The sequence below is a fragment of the Schistocerca serialis genome, chromosome 3 (assembly GCF_023864345.2).
Source record: "Schistocerca serialis cubense isolate TAMUIC-IGC-003099 chromosome 3, iqSchSeri2.2, whole genome shotgun sequence".
NCBI classification, from domain to species: Eukaryota; Metazoa; Arthropoda; class Insecta; order Orthoptera; family Acrididae; genus Schistocerca; species Schistocerca serialis.
The window spans coordinates 318420141-318441193 of record NC_064640.1 but is presented as its reverse complement, the minus strand read 5'-3'; the positions used below and the strand labels follow the sequence as shown (position 1 = coordinate 318441193).

Below are 21053 nucleotides of genomic sequence, written 5' to 3'. Positions count from 1 at the left end.
GTGAGGGTCAGTTGTGAATTGTGCTTGGGTAGCTCTGTCAGTAGAGCATTTGCCTACAAAAGGAAAATGTTCCAGATTTCAGTCCCAGTCCACCACACAGTTTTAATCTGGTAGGAGTGGAATCTGTGGAGTGGAATTTTCTCCACTTTCATTTGAGAAGGCTTTATCTGTACTTCTCTGACTATTGCTTGACATGTGGTTGGACCTTTTACTGCTAAAATGTTATATGTTAATAGTCTGAAGAAGAGGCAGTACCTCAGGCTCTACAACCTTCCTGATTTTGCAGTTGTTTTATAGTTTGCTCTATTTACATGAAAATCAAGATCACATGTTTCATCCAGTGGTGCTCCACACTATCAGTTATGGTCATGTGGACAAGATTGCATTCATCATCTGCATTGGTCACATTGCGTGGGCCAATATCCACATGTTGCTGTCTACAGTCTTCTTCTGTCCACTGTTTCCACACATTCACAACTGTGATAACAACATTCCCTGTTTGAGCCAAAAAGACACCTCTCTGCAATCTCATGCAATTATTCCTGAAGCACAATTCCAATCATCATTTGACAGTGGATTACTAAGGCCATTCTTTCTGAATGTTGCCATTTTTTGAAGGGGTTAGTATATGTTTATGTTTGGTGTCTTACATGAAACTTGAATGTGCTGTTTTTCATGTCAGTTTGGTAGATTTTATCAGAGTAGCTGGAAACCAATTTGTGTGATCTAGTAAAGAGAAAATGAAAAGACAGTCTTAAGTCATCAAATGGATGAAAGTTAGTTTGTTACATGACAAACATTATGAACAAGAAGCTTGCAATATCGAACACTATTTCTGAAATCCTCACTCTGTTTATGTAGCACTTATGTGTAACAGTTCTGTTTATAACATTCTTCTGTGAGTGAAAAAATTCAGGAGGCAGGCTTCTTGACAAATGTGAATGATTAATGTGTTTGTGTGTGTGTGTGTGTGTGTGTGTGTGTGTGTGTGTGTGTGTGTGTGTGTGTGTGTGTGTGTGTGGAGAGAGAGAGAGAGAGAGAGAGAGAGAGAGAGATTTCAAATTACAAGTTACATTATTTATTGAATACAACCTTTTTCTCCATTCATACAGAATTCATTTTGTGAAAATGTGGCACATAAAAGACATATTTTCAATGTTTAAAATTGTATTATTCACAGTTAAAATAAAATAGTCCTCATTTACTTTCTATAACAATGTTTTATCTTTGACTGAAACTATAACAATTACACAATTAACAAACACTGACAGAATGGTACTCGATGGTGCTGAGTCAGAGTCATACAATATTTTCCAAAAGAATAGGTCACCATCTGATTGTATATTACTGTATTTTTCTTCTGTACAATCTAGGTTTCAGCTTTAATGCCATTATCAATTATAATACTAAAAGTTCTTAGACCATTAATGCTACATATCTGGTAAGGTCAGCTTTGAGCTCACTTTAGCAGGTATGATATGTTAATGGTCTAAGAACTTTTATCATTGTACTCGATAATGGTCTAAGAACTTTTATTATAGTATTTGATATTGGCACAAAAGACAAAATATAGACTTTTACAGAAAAAAATACAGTAATATACTGTAAAATAGCAGTGTATTCTTTTTTTTTCAAAAAGAAAAGCAAAAAACGAGGACGGGGAGAAGAGAGACGGAGAAAAAGAGAGAGAATGATACTGTTCATAATATTATCTTCTGAAGTGGCTGGAAACACTGGTGAACTGTAATGAACTTGAATGTAACCTAATATTTAATTACATTTTTAAACAAAAATATTTCCCAACTCCAGTCATAATTATAGTAAAATACCATGTTTCACACATTGCTGTCTTAAAATATAAACTAAATTCTGTATGTCTTTCAGGCTCTACACAAATTCTTGTTATCAACTTACAAAATTCTGTTTTATGTTATAGGAATGAAAAGGGTGACCTTAGCCTGGCATGGTATGTGTCAAGTACTGAAGACATTGGTGACTTTCACTTGCTAATGAGAGATCTGCCTAATATGCAATCAAATGAAAGCACTAATCAACACCTACTTGTACAGAATTTGTTTGAGAAAGACTTATCCTACATAACACGTAGCTATGTTGTGAAAGATTTACCCAAACGACATGGTGACCTACAAATGTGCTTGTTAGCAAGAGACAGTGAAGGAAACATTCGTAAATGGAGGATGAGTCAGTGTGAGCGTGTTCCTATGGATGGTTCTATTAGTGCCTTATCAGCAGCACTTCCATTACCAAGTACTATGACATTATTATTTTTTGCAGTATATGCCATATTCAGGTTCTGATAATATCTTAGTGATCTTTCACATAGTCATATTATACAAAGACATTTTTTCTGGCAACATTTGGTCATACTCTTGATTAATAAAATTCATTTAAGTCTTTGCCTTCAGTAGTATCCCATTGATTTTATGAACTTTAAAAGGCTGTCTAGCATCAGCTTAAGATACAAGTTAATTCTTAACTTTAAATTAAATTGACCTTATTTACTTAACAGATAATTAGAAGCATAACAAAACATGCAGCTGTGTCAAAATGTTTGCATTGGCTGTTAGCTGATGACAGAAATAAATGAAGCTATGGCTGATAGCTGATAATAGAAATAAATGAAGCTACTGTTCTTAATCTGAGACTAAAGATGAAAGTAGGCTATCTCTTCTGATGAAATGCCTCAACTAATCTCCAAAGAAAGAATTACTGAAAGTTTTTAATCTGAATATGTTATAAACAGAAGGAAGTTCTTAAAAGTATTACACACTAATATGTGCATCTGTTATTGTGACTAGCTGGTAGGTAAAAGTGATGAAATACTTATTATTTCTCTAATATACCTGGTGCAAGCAAAAGTAAATCACCAGGTGAAAATATTTATCAGTTAATGAACTTCATTTTTGTAATAAACTCGGTATCAGCAAAATTCTCTGTTGATTGACTTATCAGTTACAGAACATAATGTTATGCCATACATGAAAATATTTAAACTGCCAGTGTTGGCAAGTAGAGAAGACTTTCATAAGAATATTTTGAAGAGGAATGAATATGATAGTTCAGTCGTTTATTGTTGCTGTTAATCAATGACAACTGTTAATTTAGAAACTAAAATCACATACGGATTTGATGAATTTGTAACATATCTTTTATGTAGATTGGTACAAAAAGGAGACATATAAACTTAAGTGCTCCATAGCCTGTCAGATGTATGCTTTCCTATTTTTCAAATCCTTCACATGTACACTGTAATCAGGCTTGTACACCCATCCAAGAGTTAGATCACTTATTACAGCAAATACAGAAATAAAATAAATGCATAAAAAGATATCCTTGCATTTATAATTGTTATTTTCTTCTTCATAGTGAAAATAGAGGAAGATGTGAGAAGTAATAAAGGACAGCCAGGTTACTTAGAGCTTAGTTTAATGGAGTGCTCATTTTCTTCTACATACTCCACACACCTCAAAAGTCCTTCTCAATCAAGGCTCTGAATGAAATACCTCAAATTTTCTACATCTATCACATTATTTTTCAGATAGAAGAAGTAAGCTGCATTAAAAAGAAACTAGCACTTTGTAACTAGAGAGAGGTAGAGAAAATATATGTATGGGTATTTCTATTATTTGTATTTGAACTGGCATTTCATGACAGTCAGTACTAACCAACCCATCTTACTACACCAGTATGTATTTGTTTTTCCTCAACTGAAACTCCTTAAATTATATGTGACAGCCTTTGTTACAACTAAAACCACCTATAATGATAAGCATAACAAGGAGCTGAAGTTGGAGTTGGTTTTTTTCTGTTACTGTATCAAAGTAGAGCAGATAATTACCAATGGAAGTTACAAAGAAATTAGATGATATAAAAGTGGAGTAGACAGATCATCTAGAGCTCAGAGATAATAGCACTTTTTCAGGTGTAGCAAGTTCTAAATATTGAAAATAGCAATGATATTACATATTTAATAAGTCATCTTGTTGTCTTGCACATTAATATAATTACATTTCCCTTCTCATGAGATAACATTAAAACAATATTGTCACATGGTCTTTTGCAAGTCATTTCATTATGTGATGGATCATAAACTATTTGTTTGGATGTAGAAGAGAGAATAAACATATTTTTGTGATACACTGTCTATCGTAGCTGTAATATGAAAAAAACATGTTACTGTCACACACAAAGTTTGTAAATTGTACAACAATGAACAACTCTGGTTTATTTGTTGTAACCATTGCCCATCTTTTGCAGGAGATTTTATTTGCTTCACATAATTATACGTGTGTAATTGAAACTGCTCAGTGTGACATGTACTATGCAGTTTCATTCTGATTTAGAGGATAATTGATATAATAAAGTCTTTAGAAGTGCTATAAGCAGGTTGTAAGATACTAGTTGGTTATAATGAAAACACAGCTACTCACAGAGGTTGAGTTCGCACTGTAGTTATATGGCAGGCAGTGAAACTCAGTAGATATGCTAAAGCATTATTGTGGAACCAATTTACACTGGGAAAAAAGTTCCAATTTTGGCCACGAGGTGCAAATCTGACCCTGTACAGCATCTCATCAATGCCACCAGTGCTCATACTGCTGAACAAATTGTGTACAGGCCCTTAATAGTAAAACTGACATTATGCTTTTCTCACTTGTTTGACCTTTCCTGACCTAGACCCATTTCTAATCCATTACATGTGGAAAAATTTCTATATGTCACTCTCACATTCATAGTACCAGATTTGCAACTGGTGGCCAAACCTGGAACTAATTTCTTCCAGCATAAGTCAGCTCTGCATTAATGCATTAGAATATGTACTAAGTTTCACAGCCATCTTATAATTACAGCCCACATTGGACTTCTGTGAGTAGCTAAACTTTAATTCAAACCTCCTAATACTTTCTACATGCTGGAAGAAATATATAGGCCTACTAGTGCACCTAATTCAGTGCCAGAAATGTTGCTAATATGTGTTAATCTCAATACAAGAACAAGGAAGTATTATTCAGTACCAATTTGTGGGGAAAATTAAAATGATTTACAACAAATATTTTGAAATGCCAGTGAACGTTTTATAGGAGGACTATCTCAGTAAATTAAAAAAAATGTATAGTTGTCATCTGCAATATAAGCAAAGGCAAAGCTCAAGCAGTTATAAAAATACTTAAGGATCTGATCATATTCTTACTATTTTAAGTGAAGCTATTATTACCTATCATTTAACTCATACTAGTCTTCGGAAAGGTCACAGTTTGTTTAGAGAGAGTACTTTACTGTTTGTATATAATGCATATAGTTTGTAAAGAAATTGTAATTGACTGATAAAAGTGTATGCTGTATTTATAAAGTTTTACAGAATGTAGAATATTCGAACATGTACATGACTGTATCAATAATTTATTGTTAATTTGTACATATATCTGTTACTGTATACATAACAAGTATTTAAACTGTGAATGGAAAATAAGTGAATAAAGAAGTTTGTTTCCTGGAACTTGTCTTCAGCACTTACAGCATTTTTTTAAGGAAATTCTCAAAATGCTGTTGTTAACTGAGCATGTAATGACTGTCTGTATTCATTTCTTTCTCCTTATCAACTAATAACACTGAAGTAAATATGTAGTATTTATTTTTATATTTAATTATTGTTATTACTAATAGTGTTACTGTCACATATAATTCTATAGTTGAGAAACGGAAGACATGAATATGTTTATGTAGGTAAAAAAAATTCCTTGCGGCATATAGAACTACAGAGGACACAACACTTATGACAACAATTAATGATATAAATACTTGACATAACTTCAGAGGCTTCCACATCTGGTGTCATGATGATTAGAAATCTTCTGGATGTTGTAACACATTACTATATAAAATGCTTTAATTATAAACTGGTCAACCAGTCTTGTCCTGAGGAAGGCTATTGTAATATGGTCAAAACATTGGTTTTAAGTTTATAATTAAAGGATATTATACAATGACATTGTACAACACTCAGAAGAATTTTGATCATCATGATATAAATGCTTGTTTATTAGTGAGAGGAATTAAAGCAGGGACATATCCCAAAGTAGTAAACAAAAGATTTATAGATATCAGGACACTTACAATGCAGACACTTACAGCCAATATTAAACAGCAAATTTGGCAAGAAATTTACAGAACAACTTTAATGACAAATGTAATAAATTTCTCCAAACCTTTATCACTTGCTCAAACAGTGCTTTCCCATTAAGATTTTCAGACTGATATGCAGTACAAATAAGCAGACATTCTGAATAACTAACAGCATTAGGATATCATGTAGGAGGAAACAGGATGTGTATCAGAATATGAAGGACAATCAGAGCCCAGACAGTAGTTCAAAATGCTGAAGAATGTCAGCAGACAGGCCAAAACAAACCATTACATCAAGAGAATAGTAAGCTATCAGAATAAAATTAAAACTATATGGTCAATAGTGAAAGAAGTATCACACGAGAAGGTGAGTGTTCAAAACATTACTCCTCTCTTGTGTCAGAATGAGACTGTAAGTACTCCACCAGATCCATACAAAAATATTTAACAATCACTAACTGTTTGATCAATCAACAGCTGGCAAGTTGAATCAACATTTTATAAGTACAGGTAAAAACACAAAACTCATAAAAGCTTGTATTCCAAGAAAACTTTCTCATATGTAGCTGCAGGGAACAAGGAAAGATGAAAATAAATTACTTATTAAATCATTAAAGAATAAAAACTTCTGTGAGTTTCATGAGGTATCAAGTAGGATTATGAAGATCAGTACACCATAGATCAGTTCTGTACTCAGTCACCTGTGCAATATGTCTTCCAGGTATGGTCAGTTTCCTGAGAGACTGAAATACTCATTAGTGAAACAACTTTATAAAAACTGGGCAAATGTGAGTAGGAGTTACATTCTGAGAGTTCCATGTAAATTTAGTCTATGCTTCTATATAAAGATAAGCTGTTACTTAATGTTGCTTCCAAAAATTACAAAAAGTACAGGACTGATTTACTTCAAATTTTTACACAATACTCTAATGAACATTCAGACAGACATAGACCATAATTTTTTTTGAAAGGCAATGTACAGACTGTGAGAAAGAGAATGCTATGTTATGCTGCAAAACTGTGTTTTAGTTTTCTTTCTTGCAGTTGCAATTACGATAGCAAGGCTTGTAAACCATTGCATAAATTTTTTCTCACATATATATTATTTCTCCTTAGATATGATTTCAAACAAAAATTGTATACAGAGCAATGTGCTGTTTTATTTTCTTCCTTGCCATCAGTTTTACAGAAAACAGGGGAGTTGTACTTATGGTTTATCTGCTTATGATCAGAATGCTACCATGGAATCTGAATTGTCCAATACTTTGAAATCCTACAGATTCACAGATTAAAACTTATGTGGAATACTATCATTGAAGCTACTATCCTTTCAGATTCAGCAGCTGGAGAGCTCTTTCTCATACTCCATATACCAATGATACCAACTGATTTATCCATTCATTTGAGGCGATTTCAATTCACAATGCAGGTTTTGTTTGCAGTAACAATAAACAAGGCTCAAGGTCTGAGAGAGTGGTAAGGGGACAAGGGAAGAGGGGGGAGGGGTTGAGGAAATGGACATATAGAGAGGGGAGGATAAAATGGACAGAGAGAGGGATGAGGAGTCGGAGGTGATACACAGAGAGAGGGAGGGAAGGAGCAGGAGGAGATGGGCAATGAGAGGGGGGAGGAAATTATTGCCAGAGAGGGGGACACAAGTTTAAAGTGTATATCCAATTCCCATACATATTCAGAAATTTGCTAGTTATGTGCATAGATAATTACAGTACATTACATTAATAATTGTTCCATAGACCATGAATACGACATTTGGTAATGATGTTGAATGTGTCAGTTTAACATAAGGTTAAACAATAGTAATAATAATAATTTCTTGTGGCTCAATGGCCTGGTGCAAGTCTTTCTATTGGACACCACTTTGGCAGCTTGCATGTTCTAGCCTACCCCCAGGCACATGGACTGTTAATAAAACACCAGGCACAAAACACACACACACACACACACACACACACACACACACACACACACACACACACACATTGTGAGTGTCAGAATATCTGGCAAAATGGCCATGTCTTTTGGCTACATTGACTCAGAAGCTTAAACTATTTACAGGATCATAGAGAATCATAGACCTTAACATGAGACAAAAATTTCAACTTGATACCTTTACCCATCCCTACGAGAAAGGGTTCTTAATGATCAGACACACAGGCAGACAAAAAACGGATACTATAGGAGTTCTGTCTTTACAGATTGAGGTAAAGAACCCTAAAAATGGGAAAGTAGATGCTGTCTATTATTGGTCAATTTCTTTGATGCTTGTGTTCAACAGTTTTTGAGAAAACAATGTGTAAGACTAGTGCCACATTTTGCTAGTCATAATTTGCTTCCAGACTCTCAGTTCAGCTTCCGTAAAGTGTTATCCATAGAAAATATAATTTATTATTTTGTGTGTGATGCAGTAACAGGGCTAAACAATAGTTTAAGGATACTAAATATTTGTTTGTGATTGAAGAAAAACATTTGACTGTGCATACCATATAATACAGTTAAAAAAGTTGAAACATTGCTCGATTTGGGAAAAAACCCTTCAGTGACATATTTCATATCTGGAAAGCAGAAAGTAGAAGGTAGAAGGTTGTTCTCCTGTGTCAACAAACAGGAAGAAGGTTTGAATGTGACTGAGGTCATGTTAAGTGGAAAATGCCACAGGATTCTGCTCTGGGCTCTTTGCTACAATGCTCTACCACAAAACATGGCACATGAATCAAAAGCTTTTCTCTTTGTAGATTACTCAAGTGTTTTATCTATTTATACTTATTTTGTTACTTATTTATATTTTCTTTGCCTGGAGCCATCACAATGATGGCTTTTGTAAATGTCAGAAATAACAATATGACAATAAAAATATTATCAAAATGCCAGTTGCTACTCACTATATAGCAAAGACACTGAGTCGCAGATAGACACAACAAAAAGACTGTCAATCAAGTAAGTTTTTGGCCAAAAAGGCCTTCATTAGAATTAGACACACACACACACACACACACACACACACACACACACACACACACACACACACACACACACACACACACACACACACAAAAGAGAGAGAGAGAGAGAGAGAGAGAGAGTCTCTAGCTGCCAAGGTCAGGTCTGTGGTCAAGTGTGTGTGAGTTGCGTTTGCACCTGTGTGTGTGTGTGTGTGTGTGTGTGTGTGTGTGTGTGTGTGTTTTTTTTCTAACTCTGAAGAAGGCCTTTTTGATCAAAAGCTTACTTGTTTGATAGTCTTTCTTTTGTGCCTATGTGTGACTTGGCATCTCTGCTACATGGCGGGAAGCAACTGTCCTTTTCGTAATATTGTCATTGTTCCATCCTGGATTTTCCATTGGTTGAATATGACAATAATTATATTTATAAAATATCTTGCACACTACACTTGTCGTGTCTTATATCTGTTTTATACATTTATTACTTAATGGTTGATATGCTATGGGTTCATGTCATAAGTAGTGTCTTAGAACTCATTGAACGATGGTCAACATTTATTATAAGAAGAGATATTAATTTTGTGTTAAAATCAATCCAGTTTCATGTTCTTAAATAGTTTGATGGTTTCTTCAACCAAATCAAATCATGGATGTATGGGCTTCCATTAATTATTTTTAATTTTGTTCTTTTCATAAAGTAGAGGGTTACCCAAATAAAGTCCATTAATTGTAGAATGAAGGCTTTCATGACCGGGTGACATGGCTGTTGATATACATTCCGGGATGTGAGGTCGTGATCCAAGAACTTTTCTGCTCCTTACGTTTCGTCCAGGACTGCGCTGGACTTCCTCAGAGGCGCTGCTCCACTGAGTCTTGCCGACTGACTGGTCGGGTGTCTGAGAGCGACTTATATATTGTGAGAAAGGGGGGCATGGTTCAGGTGACACGTGATGAGCAGTGATAATCCATAGCAAAGATAAGGTTGACTATCGATTACCACCTTGTCAAAGATAAAAATTGTTAGCAATTTTGTAGAGCCACTGTCCATATATCGCTAAGTTTCATAGCCTCCTCTTTCCTATTAAAATAGGACAAAACGTAAGGAGCAGAAAAGTTCTTGGACCATGACCTCACATCCCGGAAAGTATATCAACATCCAAAGTCCATTAACATTCAAAAATGCACTAATATACAGAATAATGAAAGTACAGAGGTAAAAAATGATAAATATGCTTGAAATGACATGGGGTTTTATTGAAACCAGTAACAAGTGCAAAAACTGGTCAAGAGATAGCAAACATGCAAACTGGACAGCAACATGTCAGTGTCATTGCATAAGAATCATGTATAAAGTGAGCTGTAGTGAAAGAGATTGTCACATGCACCAGCAATCACAGCATGTTAACTTTACCAGAAGCTGCACTGTCAGTGAAGCTTTATTATCACAGTGAAGAATTCACTACTGCTGCTTTACAATCTTATCAGCATAAGAATGTTATTCAAGAGGGTAAAGGTCCTGTGGCAAGTGTCAGTGTGGAGAAAATGTTCACCAAGTTAAAAACCATGGGTCGTCTAGACAACTGGCCTCATAGTGGGTGACCAGATGCAAGTGCTACTGCTACTCAGACAAGTCAGGGAGAAAGAGAGAGTTTAAAGGATTTATCTCCACATGATGAAGTCAGTGCTAGGAAACTCACATGTCACACCTGCATTTCATGCACTACTGTTTGGAGAGCACTAAGGTGTACACTCCATTGCTACCCCTACAAAATTCAACATAATCATGAACTGTTAGCCACTGATTTTGTGATATGGAGAGCATGTGTAGTGTGTGCACTTCAAGAAATGGGTCAAGATTATGACTGATTGTCTAATGTGTTGTGGACCAATTAAGACCATTTCACACTCCAATGGTCTCTCAACACCCACAACTGCAGAATTTGGATTACCAAATCCTAGAACTGTTGCAGAAACTCCATTACATGACAATAAAGTCATGGTGTGATGTGCATTTACCACATCAATTATGATTGGACCCTTTTCCCTCAAGGAAATGTGGGGTGCAGCTTTTCAGACTGTCAGTGTGATTGGTGCAGGGTTCACCAATATGTTACAGAATTGCTTCATCCCTAGGCTGGCTGATAAACACCTGCTGGAAGGTACAACTTTTACGCGGGATGACTCTCATCCATATTGCTACAAGTGGCCACTTCTGTGATGCTTGGCCTCCTGGGTCCCTAGACTTCAATCTGAGTGATTATTGATTTTATTGTGATCTGAAGTTTTAAGTCTATTGAGGTTGTCCTACCTCATTAGGAATGATGAAAGACAACATCCTATAGTAATTTCTCAACATACCTACTGCTATGCTATACAGTGCTGTTCACAAAATTGTCCCTCAGCTACAAGTATTCTTGGTGAATGATGGCCAACATGTTGAGCATTTGTTATAAATAAAATCATATTTGTTAAAACTCAGTCATTATACTAATTATTGCATTTCTATCATATAAAGCACCATCTATTTGTCATTTTGTGCACTTCTTTGGTTTCAATAAAAGCATTTCATTTCAAGCACATTTGTCAATTTTTACCTCTCTACCTTCATTATTTCTTGAAGTACTTAAATTCCAAATGTTAATGGACTTTTGCATCACCCTGTACTTATAGTCTGTTCTGGTGTTGTGCTTATATACAAATCTAAGTTTGAAAACTTCAGTTGATTAACTCATAGAAAATGTAAGTAATTTAAATGTATACAAAGAATATATTGTTAAATATTTGTGCTGTACAAAAACTTCACTCCAGGATTCTTTATGACCTATCTCATGTATAAGTCTTATAACTCATTTCTATAGCTGCAATTTTCTCTTTAAATGGAGATCAGCTGCAGAACCCCATAATTTAATCCCATAGTTAATAAACGGGTAAATTGTTCCATAGTGAACTGTTTTTAGTATTTCACAAGGAGCTATCTTTGCAAGATGTTTGAGATATAAGCCACTACTGAGTTTTCCATGTACAAAGTTAATGTGGTTTGTCCAGAGCAGATTGTCATCAACGTACACACCTAGGCATTTGCAGCAGTCAGTTTCTGCTGCTAAAATATTGTATACATTACTTACTATGATGTAGAGAATATTGTCCGTTTTAAATGCCTGTGACTGAAATTTGGTGGCATTCATGTTGAGTCCCTGATCGCTGAAGTACATTGTTAATTATGTTACCACACTAGTAGCAAAAGGTTCAAGCACCTTATATTCTTTACCATGGAATAATATTGAGATGTCACCTGCATACATTATAATATGGGGGTTAATAGATTGTGCAGTGCCAATAAAGAAGAGGAAGGGATAAAGGATTGAGCCCTAACACACAGTTTACACTGCAGTTTCACTGACAGATTGAAGGCTTATAATTTTTTCATCTTTTTTGCATGTCAGTTTAGTGCATTGCTTATGATCCAACACTCAAGTTGCTGTAAGGTGGATGAATCTTCTTTTTTTCCCCCTAGAAGTAAGAGGGGCAGTAAAATGAAAACCGAAGACTGGTCACAATGGGACCATGGAATGGTGCCATTCAAATTAATCACCAAACACTTAAGACATTTCACTCACTTGGAGACAAGATGATGAATGCCTGTTTCAAAGAATGTGGTCGGCCACTGATGAACCCACAAATACACCCTCTCTTGCACTTCCTTGTCCAGCTGAAACTGATGTCCATGTATGTCTTTCTTCAGGTCACTAAGGATGTGAAAATCACATGGTGAAAGATCTTGGCTATACGGCGGATGCTGCAGTGTCTCCCAACAAAACTGCTGAAGCATAGCCTTCGTCCAATTGGCAGCGTGAGGATGGGCATTATGATGCAACAGGATGATTCTGTCTGACAGAAATCTGACAGCATGAGGGCAAACAACAAAGCCAACAGTGGGAACACCACACATTTCCCCGCCAGAGACACATAGCTGTTCACACAAGCTCTGGCAAGGTCGTGACGACCTCCTTCTTCAACTGAAGGGGACTTCTCCTCATCGAGTTCCTCAAGTGTGGATCCACAATCGGTGCACAGATGTACAGTACTACAAAGACACTTTGCAGAAACTGTCATGAGTCATAAAGTCAAAACGTCCAGGTATGGTGTTAGAGGGAATCATCCTCTCACACGGTACTGCCTCACCCACACTGCCAGTCAGATGAAGGCTATGCCTCAGCGATATGGTTGGGAAACACTGCAACATTCTAGGTTCACGCTGGATTTTTCACCATGTGGCTTACACACCTTTGGCGACCGGACATTGTGGACGTGCAAGAACGAGGAAGTGCAAGAGGGGTTGCAGTTGTGTATCCGTCAGCGGCCGACCACGTTCTACAAAACAGGAACTTACCTCTCATCTCCCAGTGGCATAAATGTCTTAACACATGTGGCGATTACTTTTGAATGGAACCATTCCGTGGTATACTTGCGGCGGGTATTCGGTTTCCATTTGATTACCCATTATAACCTATAGTTTACTTTGTCGAACACTTTTGTCAGATCTAGACATATACCATACCTGGTGTTTGCATGATCTGGTATCAACAGAGCACTTCATGGAAGAACTGTGTAACTGCTGTGGTCATGCTTACCACTTTTCTCTATGCTGAGAATCTTCAATACACCCTCAGCAGCATCAGAGCAATAATCGCACAGCAGTACTAGATTGAAAGCCAAACCTTATGGACATAGGTAGAAGAAAGCAGGCAATGTTTATCTACTTCGTTTAAGCATATATTAAGAAACGCAACAGAAAGTTTTGGACTCACCCAATGGTTAGTTCACAGCTGCTGAAAGGGGCATTCGTGATACTATTCATTTAAGTGAAGATGAAAGAAAATTATTACTTTTCAGATGAATGTACAGTCATTTGATGAATGAAGAATAAAGTAGCAGCTGTAAAGTCAACTGTTAATCTTTCCCAGGTATCTGGGTGACGGCAGCATTCTTAACTGATCTGCATTATCAGTACAGAAATGGCCACACAAAACTGTGTAAATTAGAAAGGAAACTTTATAAAACTGAGAGGGAAGTCTTGCACAAGAGTCCATAGTGTAATTCACAGAAGGATGGCGGCTGAGAGATGCCAGGGGATTTGAAAAGCATGCTAGGTGATCTGGATAATGGAATCCTGTCAACCCAAAGATCACTTTATGGTAGAAGAAATGTTTTCACGACCACTATGCTGGAAAAACACCATTGCAAGGAAAATGTATCTAAATTAGGTCAGTAAAAATCTTAGTGAACACAATTTGTTCCCAAAAGTGAAAAACTATTCAATTTATATCGCAATTAAAATGCGCGAAATTATGTATTTTGTGGCTGCAATACAATAAAGCACTGATTATACTGAACCAGATGACATAACAAAATTTAATTTAAACTGTTTTTCTTAGTTGAAGATTTGTTCATCCAAACTAAGAGGATCCTTCCAGGGAGCAAGGAGTTTGCTGCTTACAAAGGAACCTCAACTCCCCATCGCCCTCCCCCCTCCCGCCCCACAGATTTAGTGTCAAAATGGCCCAGTGGATAGGACGTCTAAAACTGAACAGAGATCAAGCATGAAAACAAGCAGAAGCTGTGCTGAACTGTGAAAAATGAAGCAAAATAGAAACATTGAATGGTCCAAGCTGAAGATGTGCAATATCGAATGGCTTGCAAGAAGCGCGGCGTCGAGGTTGTATGGTCACAGTATTCGACTGCAAAGTGGTAGATTCGTTTCAAATCTCCATCATGCGCCATATATATATTCACAAATTTGTAAACTGCGCGTCCGGTCATTTGCATGTCAATTCTTCTATAGTCTTTGCAACTGTGATATTATACACTGGTTATAGAATATGAGTCATGTTGTAAGAATATAACACCATCACAAGTAAAATTGATGAATATTGAGAGCAGGCGAGACGGCACATAGACTTTTCATTTCATTTTATTATCTTTCTGTAAATCATATACATGATGTAGGAATTGTCACAACAAAGTTATCATACAAGTACTACAAATATAATAATGGAATATCACTTTCAAGGCATTTTTAAAATTACAAATTTAGACATATAAATTAAAATCTTTGGAAATAAATTTACACACAATCGAAGTACTCATCTATGTCACAGAAAGTTTTGCTTAAAAGGTACTTTTTAAGCCCAGTCTTAAATTTTACTTCATCTATTATTTCCTTCATGTACACTGTCAGAGCATTGTAAAGTTTTATTCCAAAATAACTTACATGCTTTTGGGTTTGTGTAGTCCTTACCCTTTCTACATACAAATTCTTATGACTTCTTGTATGATAATTGTGACAGTCCTCATTTGTATGTAGATTTTTCATATGTGCTCTTGTACACAGAATGCTTTTAATCATATACGGTGATGGTACTGTGAGTATTTGTAGTTGTTTGAAAAGGGGCCTACAGTGATTTCTTGGAGAATTATGTGTTATGATTCGTATAGCTCTTTTCTGAAATTTGGAGATATCTACTAAGACACATACAACAATTAAAACAACGAATAAATGGGTGTGAACTATGTTACAACGAAGGCATTCCAGAGTCAAGACTTTCAAAACGGAACACAATAGACATAACATGTGGTACTTGTGTATAACAAATAGGAGGTATTTTCGTCTGATGGTCCCTACATTACACGTCGCCGTTGCAAACGGACGTAACGCCATGACACAAATACAAATTTGAATACCGTGAACGGACACGTCAATGAGCGAAGGGCAGTTTATAATTTTGAGAAAGAAAATGGGGCACGAGAGAGATTTTAAGCCGGATCTCCTCCTTCGCAAACCAACACAGTGGCCACAGGACCACTACGCCGCATTCAACGTAATCTGCTCGATGTTGTACATATTGATCTTCGACTATTCACTGCTTCTTGTTTGCTCAGTACACCCCCTTCCTCTTTTCATGCTTCATCTGGGTTCAGTTTTTGGTGGGCTATCCAATGAACTATCTTACCACTAAATCTGAGGGGGTTGCGATGGGGAGTTTTCCTTGTTAGCACTACTGCAAATTTTAAATGGCCACATTCGAACAAAAACGCCACCTATACAACACAACCCGAAAATAGTTATACACTGATGTTTACCTGTATCACTTCTCTCCTTATTCAGTTTCGCAGCACAATCCTCACAAAACTTTAAACACACTTGAAACCATGCGGCTCTCTTCCCAATCCTATCACGATACTCCTCGCGAGATGTTTCCTGTATTTCAGGGCATTTTTTCACCCCTTCAATAAATAATTCGACGCCCAGACCAACAGCATCTGTGGCAGGCCGATGGCAGCTGCTTCTGTGGTTGCGAACCTTACGCATTGCCCCATTCACCTACGACTGCTGCTTCGCGGCAACCGGCGATACCGCTGTGGTGCAGCAGGGGCTAGTATCATTCTCTCTCAGCATTCTCGCGGTCAGATCGCAGCGTCGGTACCATACCGTACGCTGCTACATTGTTTCATGTGCATTGCTTACAGTGGCGGACTAAGCCCGTCGGAGGCTCGGGGTGGCGAAACTAAATGAGGTCCCCAGCCCGCTTAGAAATTGATGTACTTGTAGTGTACATTTTGTAAAAAATGAATAATATAATTGTAATGACTGACAAAAAACTTAAGTATTTTTATGTGTGTACTCTGCACTCTAGTAACTATAATATACGGTGCCACCTAAAGATATAAGTTAGAAATTTACGATGCGAATCAGCATTTTGTACATCTACCAACAGGTAGGCTGCAAAAAATAGTAATGAATAGAATAAGAAAATTACCTTTTATTTTATAAGTCTAGAAACAAAGCTTGTACAATTATACCAGTTAGTTTTGTAAACTTATTACGAGGTAGTCGTTATTACTAATGTTATTATACTGCATGTTTTTGTGCCCCTCATTTACTGTAATTCTGAATAACATCATTGAAACCTATTTCGTCTGAAACTTTTCTTTCAGTTGATAAAATGGACAGACTGGCTAGTCGTTCTTGGAAAGAAGATAATTTATTAGTTTCAGTTTGGAAAAACTTCTCTCGCATGGCGCTACTGAGACACAAATGGTCAAGATGTATTGGATTAAAAGTGATGTGGAGCGTAATGAACCACTGAAGTACCATTTAATAATAAACTGAAAGATTTATTGCGCTGTCCATCTAGCAGCAACGTTCACATTCGTATGGGTTGCGCTTAGATGTCTACGATAACTTTTTATTACTTGCAGCACCTTCTCCTTATCAAGCACATCGTAAATTTCTACCAGATTCAGCAGTCCTACAGCCAGAGCGCCATCGAAAGCTTCAAGCATAAATTTTGTTTCAACGATTTGAAAAATTTTGGTGTTTTCCTTCATAGCCGTGCATGGGCGGTCACTGGTATGGCCACATCATCGCATTTTTAGTGACAAAAACAACACCGTGTCTATAACTGTAGTTCGTTTCCTCACTAAACGCTCATTCAGAGTTTTTAATTCGACGATTCCTTTATCCAAAGTCAGATACCGATGAACTAAATTTACTTCCAGCTGTATCGTGTGCCAAGAGTTGATGTAGGTCAAAATCGTAAAATCGCATATAGTTGGAAGGAGCAAACTTGCTGCAGATCTAGTAGCACGGTTTGTTTTGAATAGATATTTTGCAAACGTGCTCACAATTTTTTTCCACATTTTGTTTTATGACTTCAGCTGAATTGTAATGAGCACTCCAGCGACAATGAGACAATCATTTCAGACTTTCTCCTTTTTTTCCTACAAGTAATTCCAAACCGTATGTAGCAGACGAGAAAAATGGTTCAAATGGCTCTGAGCACTATGGGACTTAACTTTTGAAGTCATCAGTCCCCTATAACTTAGAACTACTTAAACCTAACTAACCTAAGGACATCACAAACATCCATGCCCTAGGCAGGATTCGAACCTGCGACCGTAGCAGTCGCGCGACTCCGGACTGAGCGCCTAGAACCTCTAGACCACCGAGGTCGGCGCGAGAAGAAAGAATATAATTTCTCTACAGTTCCAAAATGGGTGACGCTACAGAATGCATGAATTCCACAAAGATTTAAGGAATGATTAGCATAGGGGCTGAAAAGAATTTTGGATTGATTTCTCAAATTTTTCGTTGAACTCCTCCATGTACATTTGGCATTAACGCGGTATTATGATAATCTCGAGCCCTCCACAACATGTTTCTCCAGCTGCTGTTGAATATCTTCTGACATATCCCCTACAGTCTGCCGCGGCATAAATAAAACTAAGAAGGATTCTCGGACTTCCACAATGTTGTCTTCTACATGGACATATCTAATTATTTGATTTATTTGGTCAGTTCAGGTTTCGTCTAGAGTGCTGTCGAAAATTCTTTCGTAATATTTAGCCTTTTTTATATCTGAAATAATTTTTTCTTAACTTTTTCACCCAAAAAATCATTTTTTTCCGTTCAAGAATAGGAGTCCGCAGCTCGTGGTCTCCCGGTAGCGTCCTCGCTTCTAGAGCACGGGGTCCTGGGGTCGATTCCCGGCAGGGTCAGAGATTTTCACCTGTCTCGAGATGACTGGGTGTTGTTGTGTCGTCTTCATCATCATGATTCATCCCCATTACGGTCGGAGGAAGGCAATGTCACACCACCTCCACTAGGACCTTGCCTAGTACAGCGGTGCGGGTCTCCCGCATCGTTCCCTACGCTCTGTTACGGAGTATGGGACTTCGTCATCATCATATAAATAGGAAAGGACTGTCTTTGCCGACCATCGGACTCTTCAAGTTACAAACAATGCACTTTCAATACTATGTCATATTTCGTCATCAATTACACCAGTTCTAAAAAATTTCATCTGTTTTCCAATGAGCGCCTTCACAATGACTGCGGAAAGCAAGGATTTGTTCGCCTAAAAATAGTGTAATATCTTAAAGACGATGCAAAATGTTTCTCCATGTCGTGGTCTCTCAGTTAACAATCTTATGATTATCTTTCTCTAAAGTTTTATTTCGTTTTGAGCCCAAGGGGAGTGTTTGCCATTTTTCTAAATTTGATAGATGTTCAAGCGATGATTCATGCTTAGTAATTTTCTCATCATTATTATCTTTCTTCCAGTGTCTCCTATGTCAAAGTCTTTATTAAAATCACATACAACAGGCTTTCCACCTGTGTTTGCGGTCTCAGCATCAATAATTATCTGCACGACGGAGCCAGATTCAGCAGTTTGACGACTGTTTCGTGGCCATCTTTATTTTCTCCACGAGCAGAAAGGTATTTGAATAAAAATTCACCGAATGATTTAGCCTCTTCAGTCTTTGCTTTTCATAGTTTTGTTTTGTAAGAGACAAATGGTGAATTCTTTTCATTAAAAAAAACCGCAATATTGTTCCGGTGACAGATCATGACCTACACGCCCATTAAAAGTAATTTTTTCTCAGCGTTTATCCTGTAGGTTCATACCGTCATGATCATGAATGATTAGTCATTTTTAGATGAATGTTGTGTATAACGTTTATGTTGTGGATGACAATAAAGCCAATTGATTCAGTGGATAAAAAGATTACTTTTATTTTACTAACTCACAAATCAGTATTTGGTAAATATAATGATTCTTCAATTTGTAGCACATTTTGATATTAGAACAAACACTTATTTGCTGCGAAACAGCGTAAAGAAAGAATCTAATATTCGCAATGAATTATAGCCTCTATGCATTTCTGATCTTGAGAGTATGCACTATAAAATTTCGAGATAATAATAACCTAATTGGAGATGTAGGTACTCACTTTTTGGGCTCTTCTTAGTTACACGACAATACGCTCACTGTTTAAATTCACTCAACAGGTCAAAACAAAAACAAAAGAATTTCTCTGTTGTTCAAAACTATTATGTATGCTTCGCGCCGAAGCCGCCATAGAGCAAGCGGGGTGCACACCGTAAGGCGCCAACTATAACTGCATAAAGACTTATGTAACATTGGGTGTGCTCAGCAGGAAAAACTTCACAAAACGCTTTTCCACATTTACTTCCGGTGTCTATAAAGTTTAGATGACTCTATTGTTGATCTTGATGTTTGCAGCTAATAAAAACCGTTGCTTAAATCTAGGTGACTCTACTCTAGTTCATTTAGCAGGAATTTGATATTCATGAAATAAACTATATAATACACTACTGGCCATTAAAATTGCAACACCGCGAAGATGACGTGCTACAGACGCGAAATTTAACCGACAGGAAGAAGATGCTGTGATATGCAAAGATTGGCTTTTCAGAGCAATCGCACAAGGTTGGCGCCGGTGGCGACACCTACAACGTGCTGAAATGACGGAAGTTTCCAACCGATTTCTCATACACAAACAACAGTTGACCGGCGTTGCCTGGTGAGTCGTTGTTTTGATGCCTCGTATAAGGAGGAGAAATGCGTACCATCACGTTTCCGACTTTGATAAAAGTCGGATTGTAGTCTATCACGATTGCGGTTTATCGTATCGTGAAATTGCTGCTCGCGTTGGTCGGGATCCAATGACTGTTAGCAGAATATGGAATCGGTTGGTTTAGGAGGGTAATACGGAACGCCGTGCTGGATCCCAACGGCCTCGTATCACTAGCAGTCGAGATGACAGGCATCTTATCCGCATGGCTGTAACGGAGCGTGCAGTCACGTCTCGATCCCTGAGTCAACAGATGGGGACGTTTGCAAGACAACAACCATCTGCACAAACAGTTTGACGATGTTTGCAGCAGCATGGACTATCAGCTCAGAGACCATGGTAGCAGTTACCCTTGACACTGCATCACAGACAGGAGCGCCTGCGATGGTGTACTCAACGACGAACCTGGGTGCACGAATGGCAAAACGACATTTTTTCGGATGAATCCAGGTTCTGTTTACAGCATCATGATGGTCCCATCCGTGTTTGGTGACATCGTGGTGAACGTACATT

The 21053-nt window shown here is 37.2% G+C and overlaps 1 protein-coding gene across 1 annotated transcript in view; it reads left to right on the top strand.

The window, feature by feature from the left end:
* Positions 1-5508, top strand: part of LOC126470126 (protein artichoke) — a 181944-nt gene extending 176436 nt beyond the window's left edge. Inside the window, exon 13 of the mRNA XM_050097741.1 lies at positions 1937-5508. Coding sequence (XP_049953698.1) covers positions 1937-2318 — 382 coding nt within the window. The 3' untranslated portion in view covers positions 2319-5508. The remainder of the gene's footprint in view (positions 1-1936) is intronic.
* The last annotated feature ends 15545 nt before the right edge of the window (positions 5509-21053 follow it).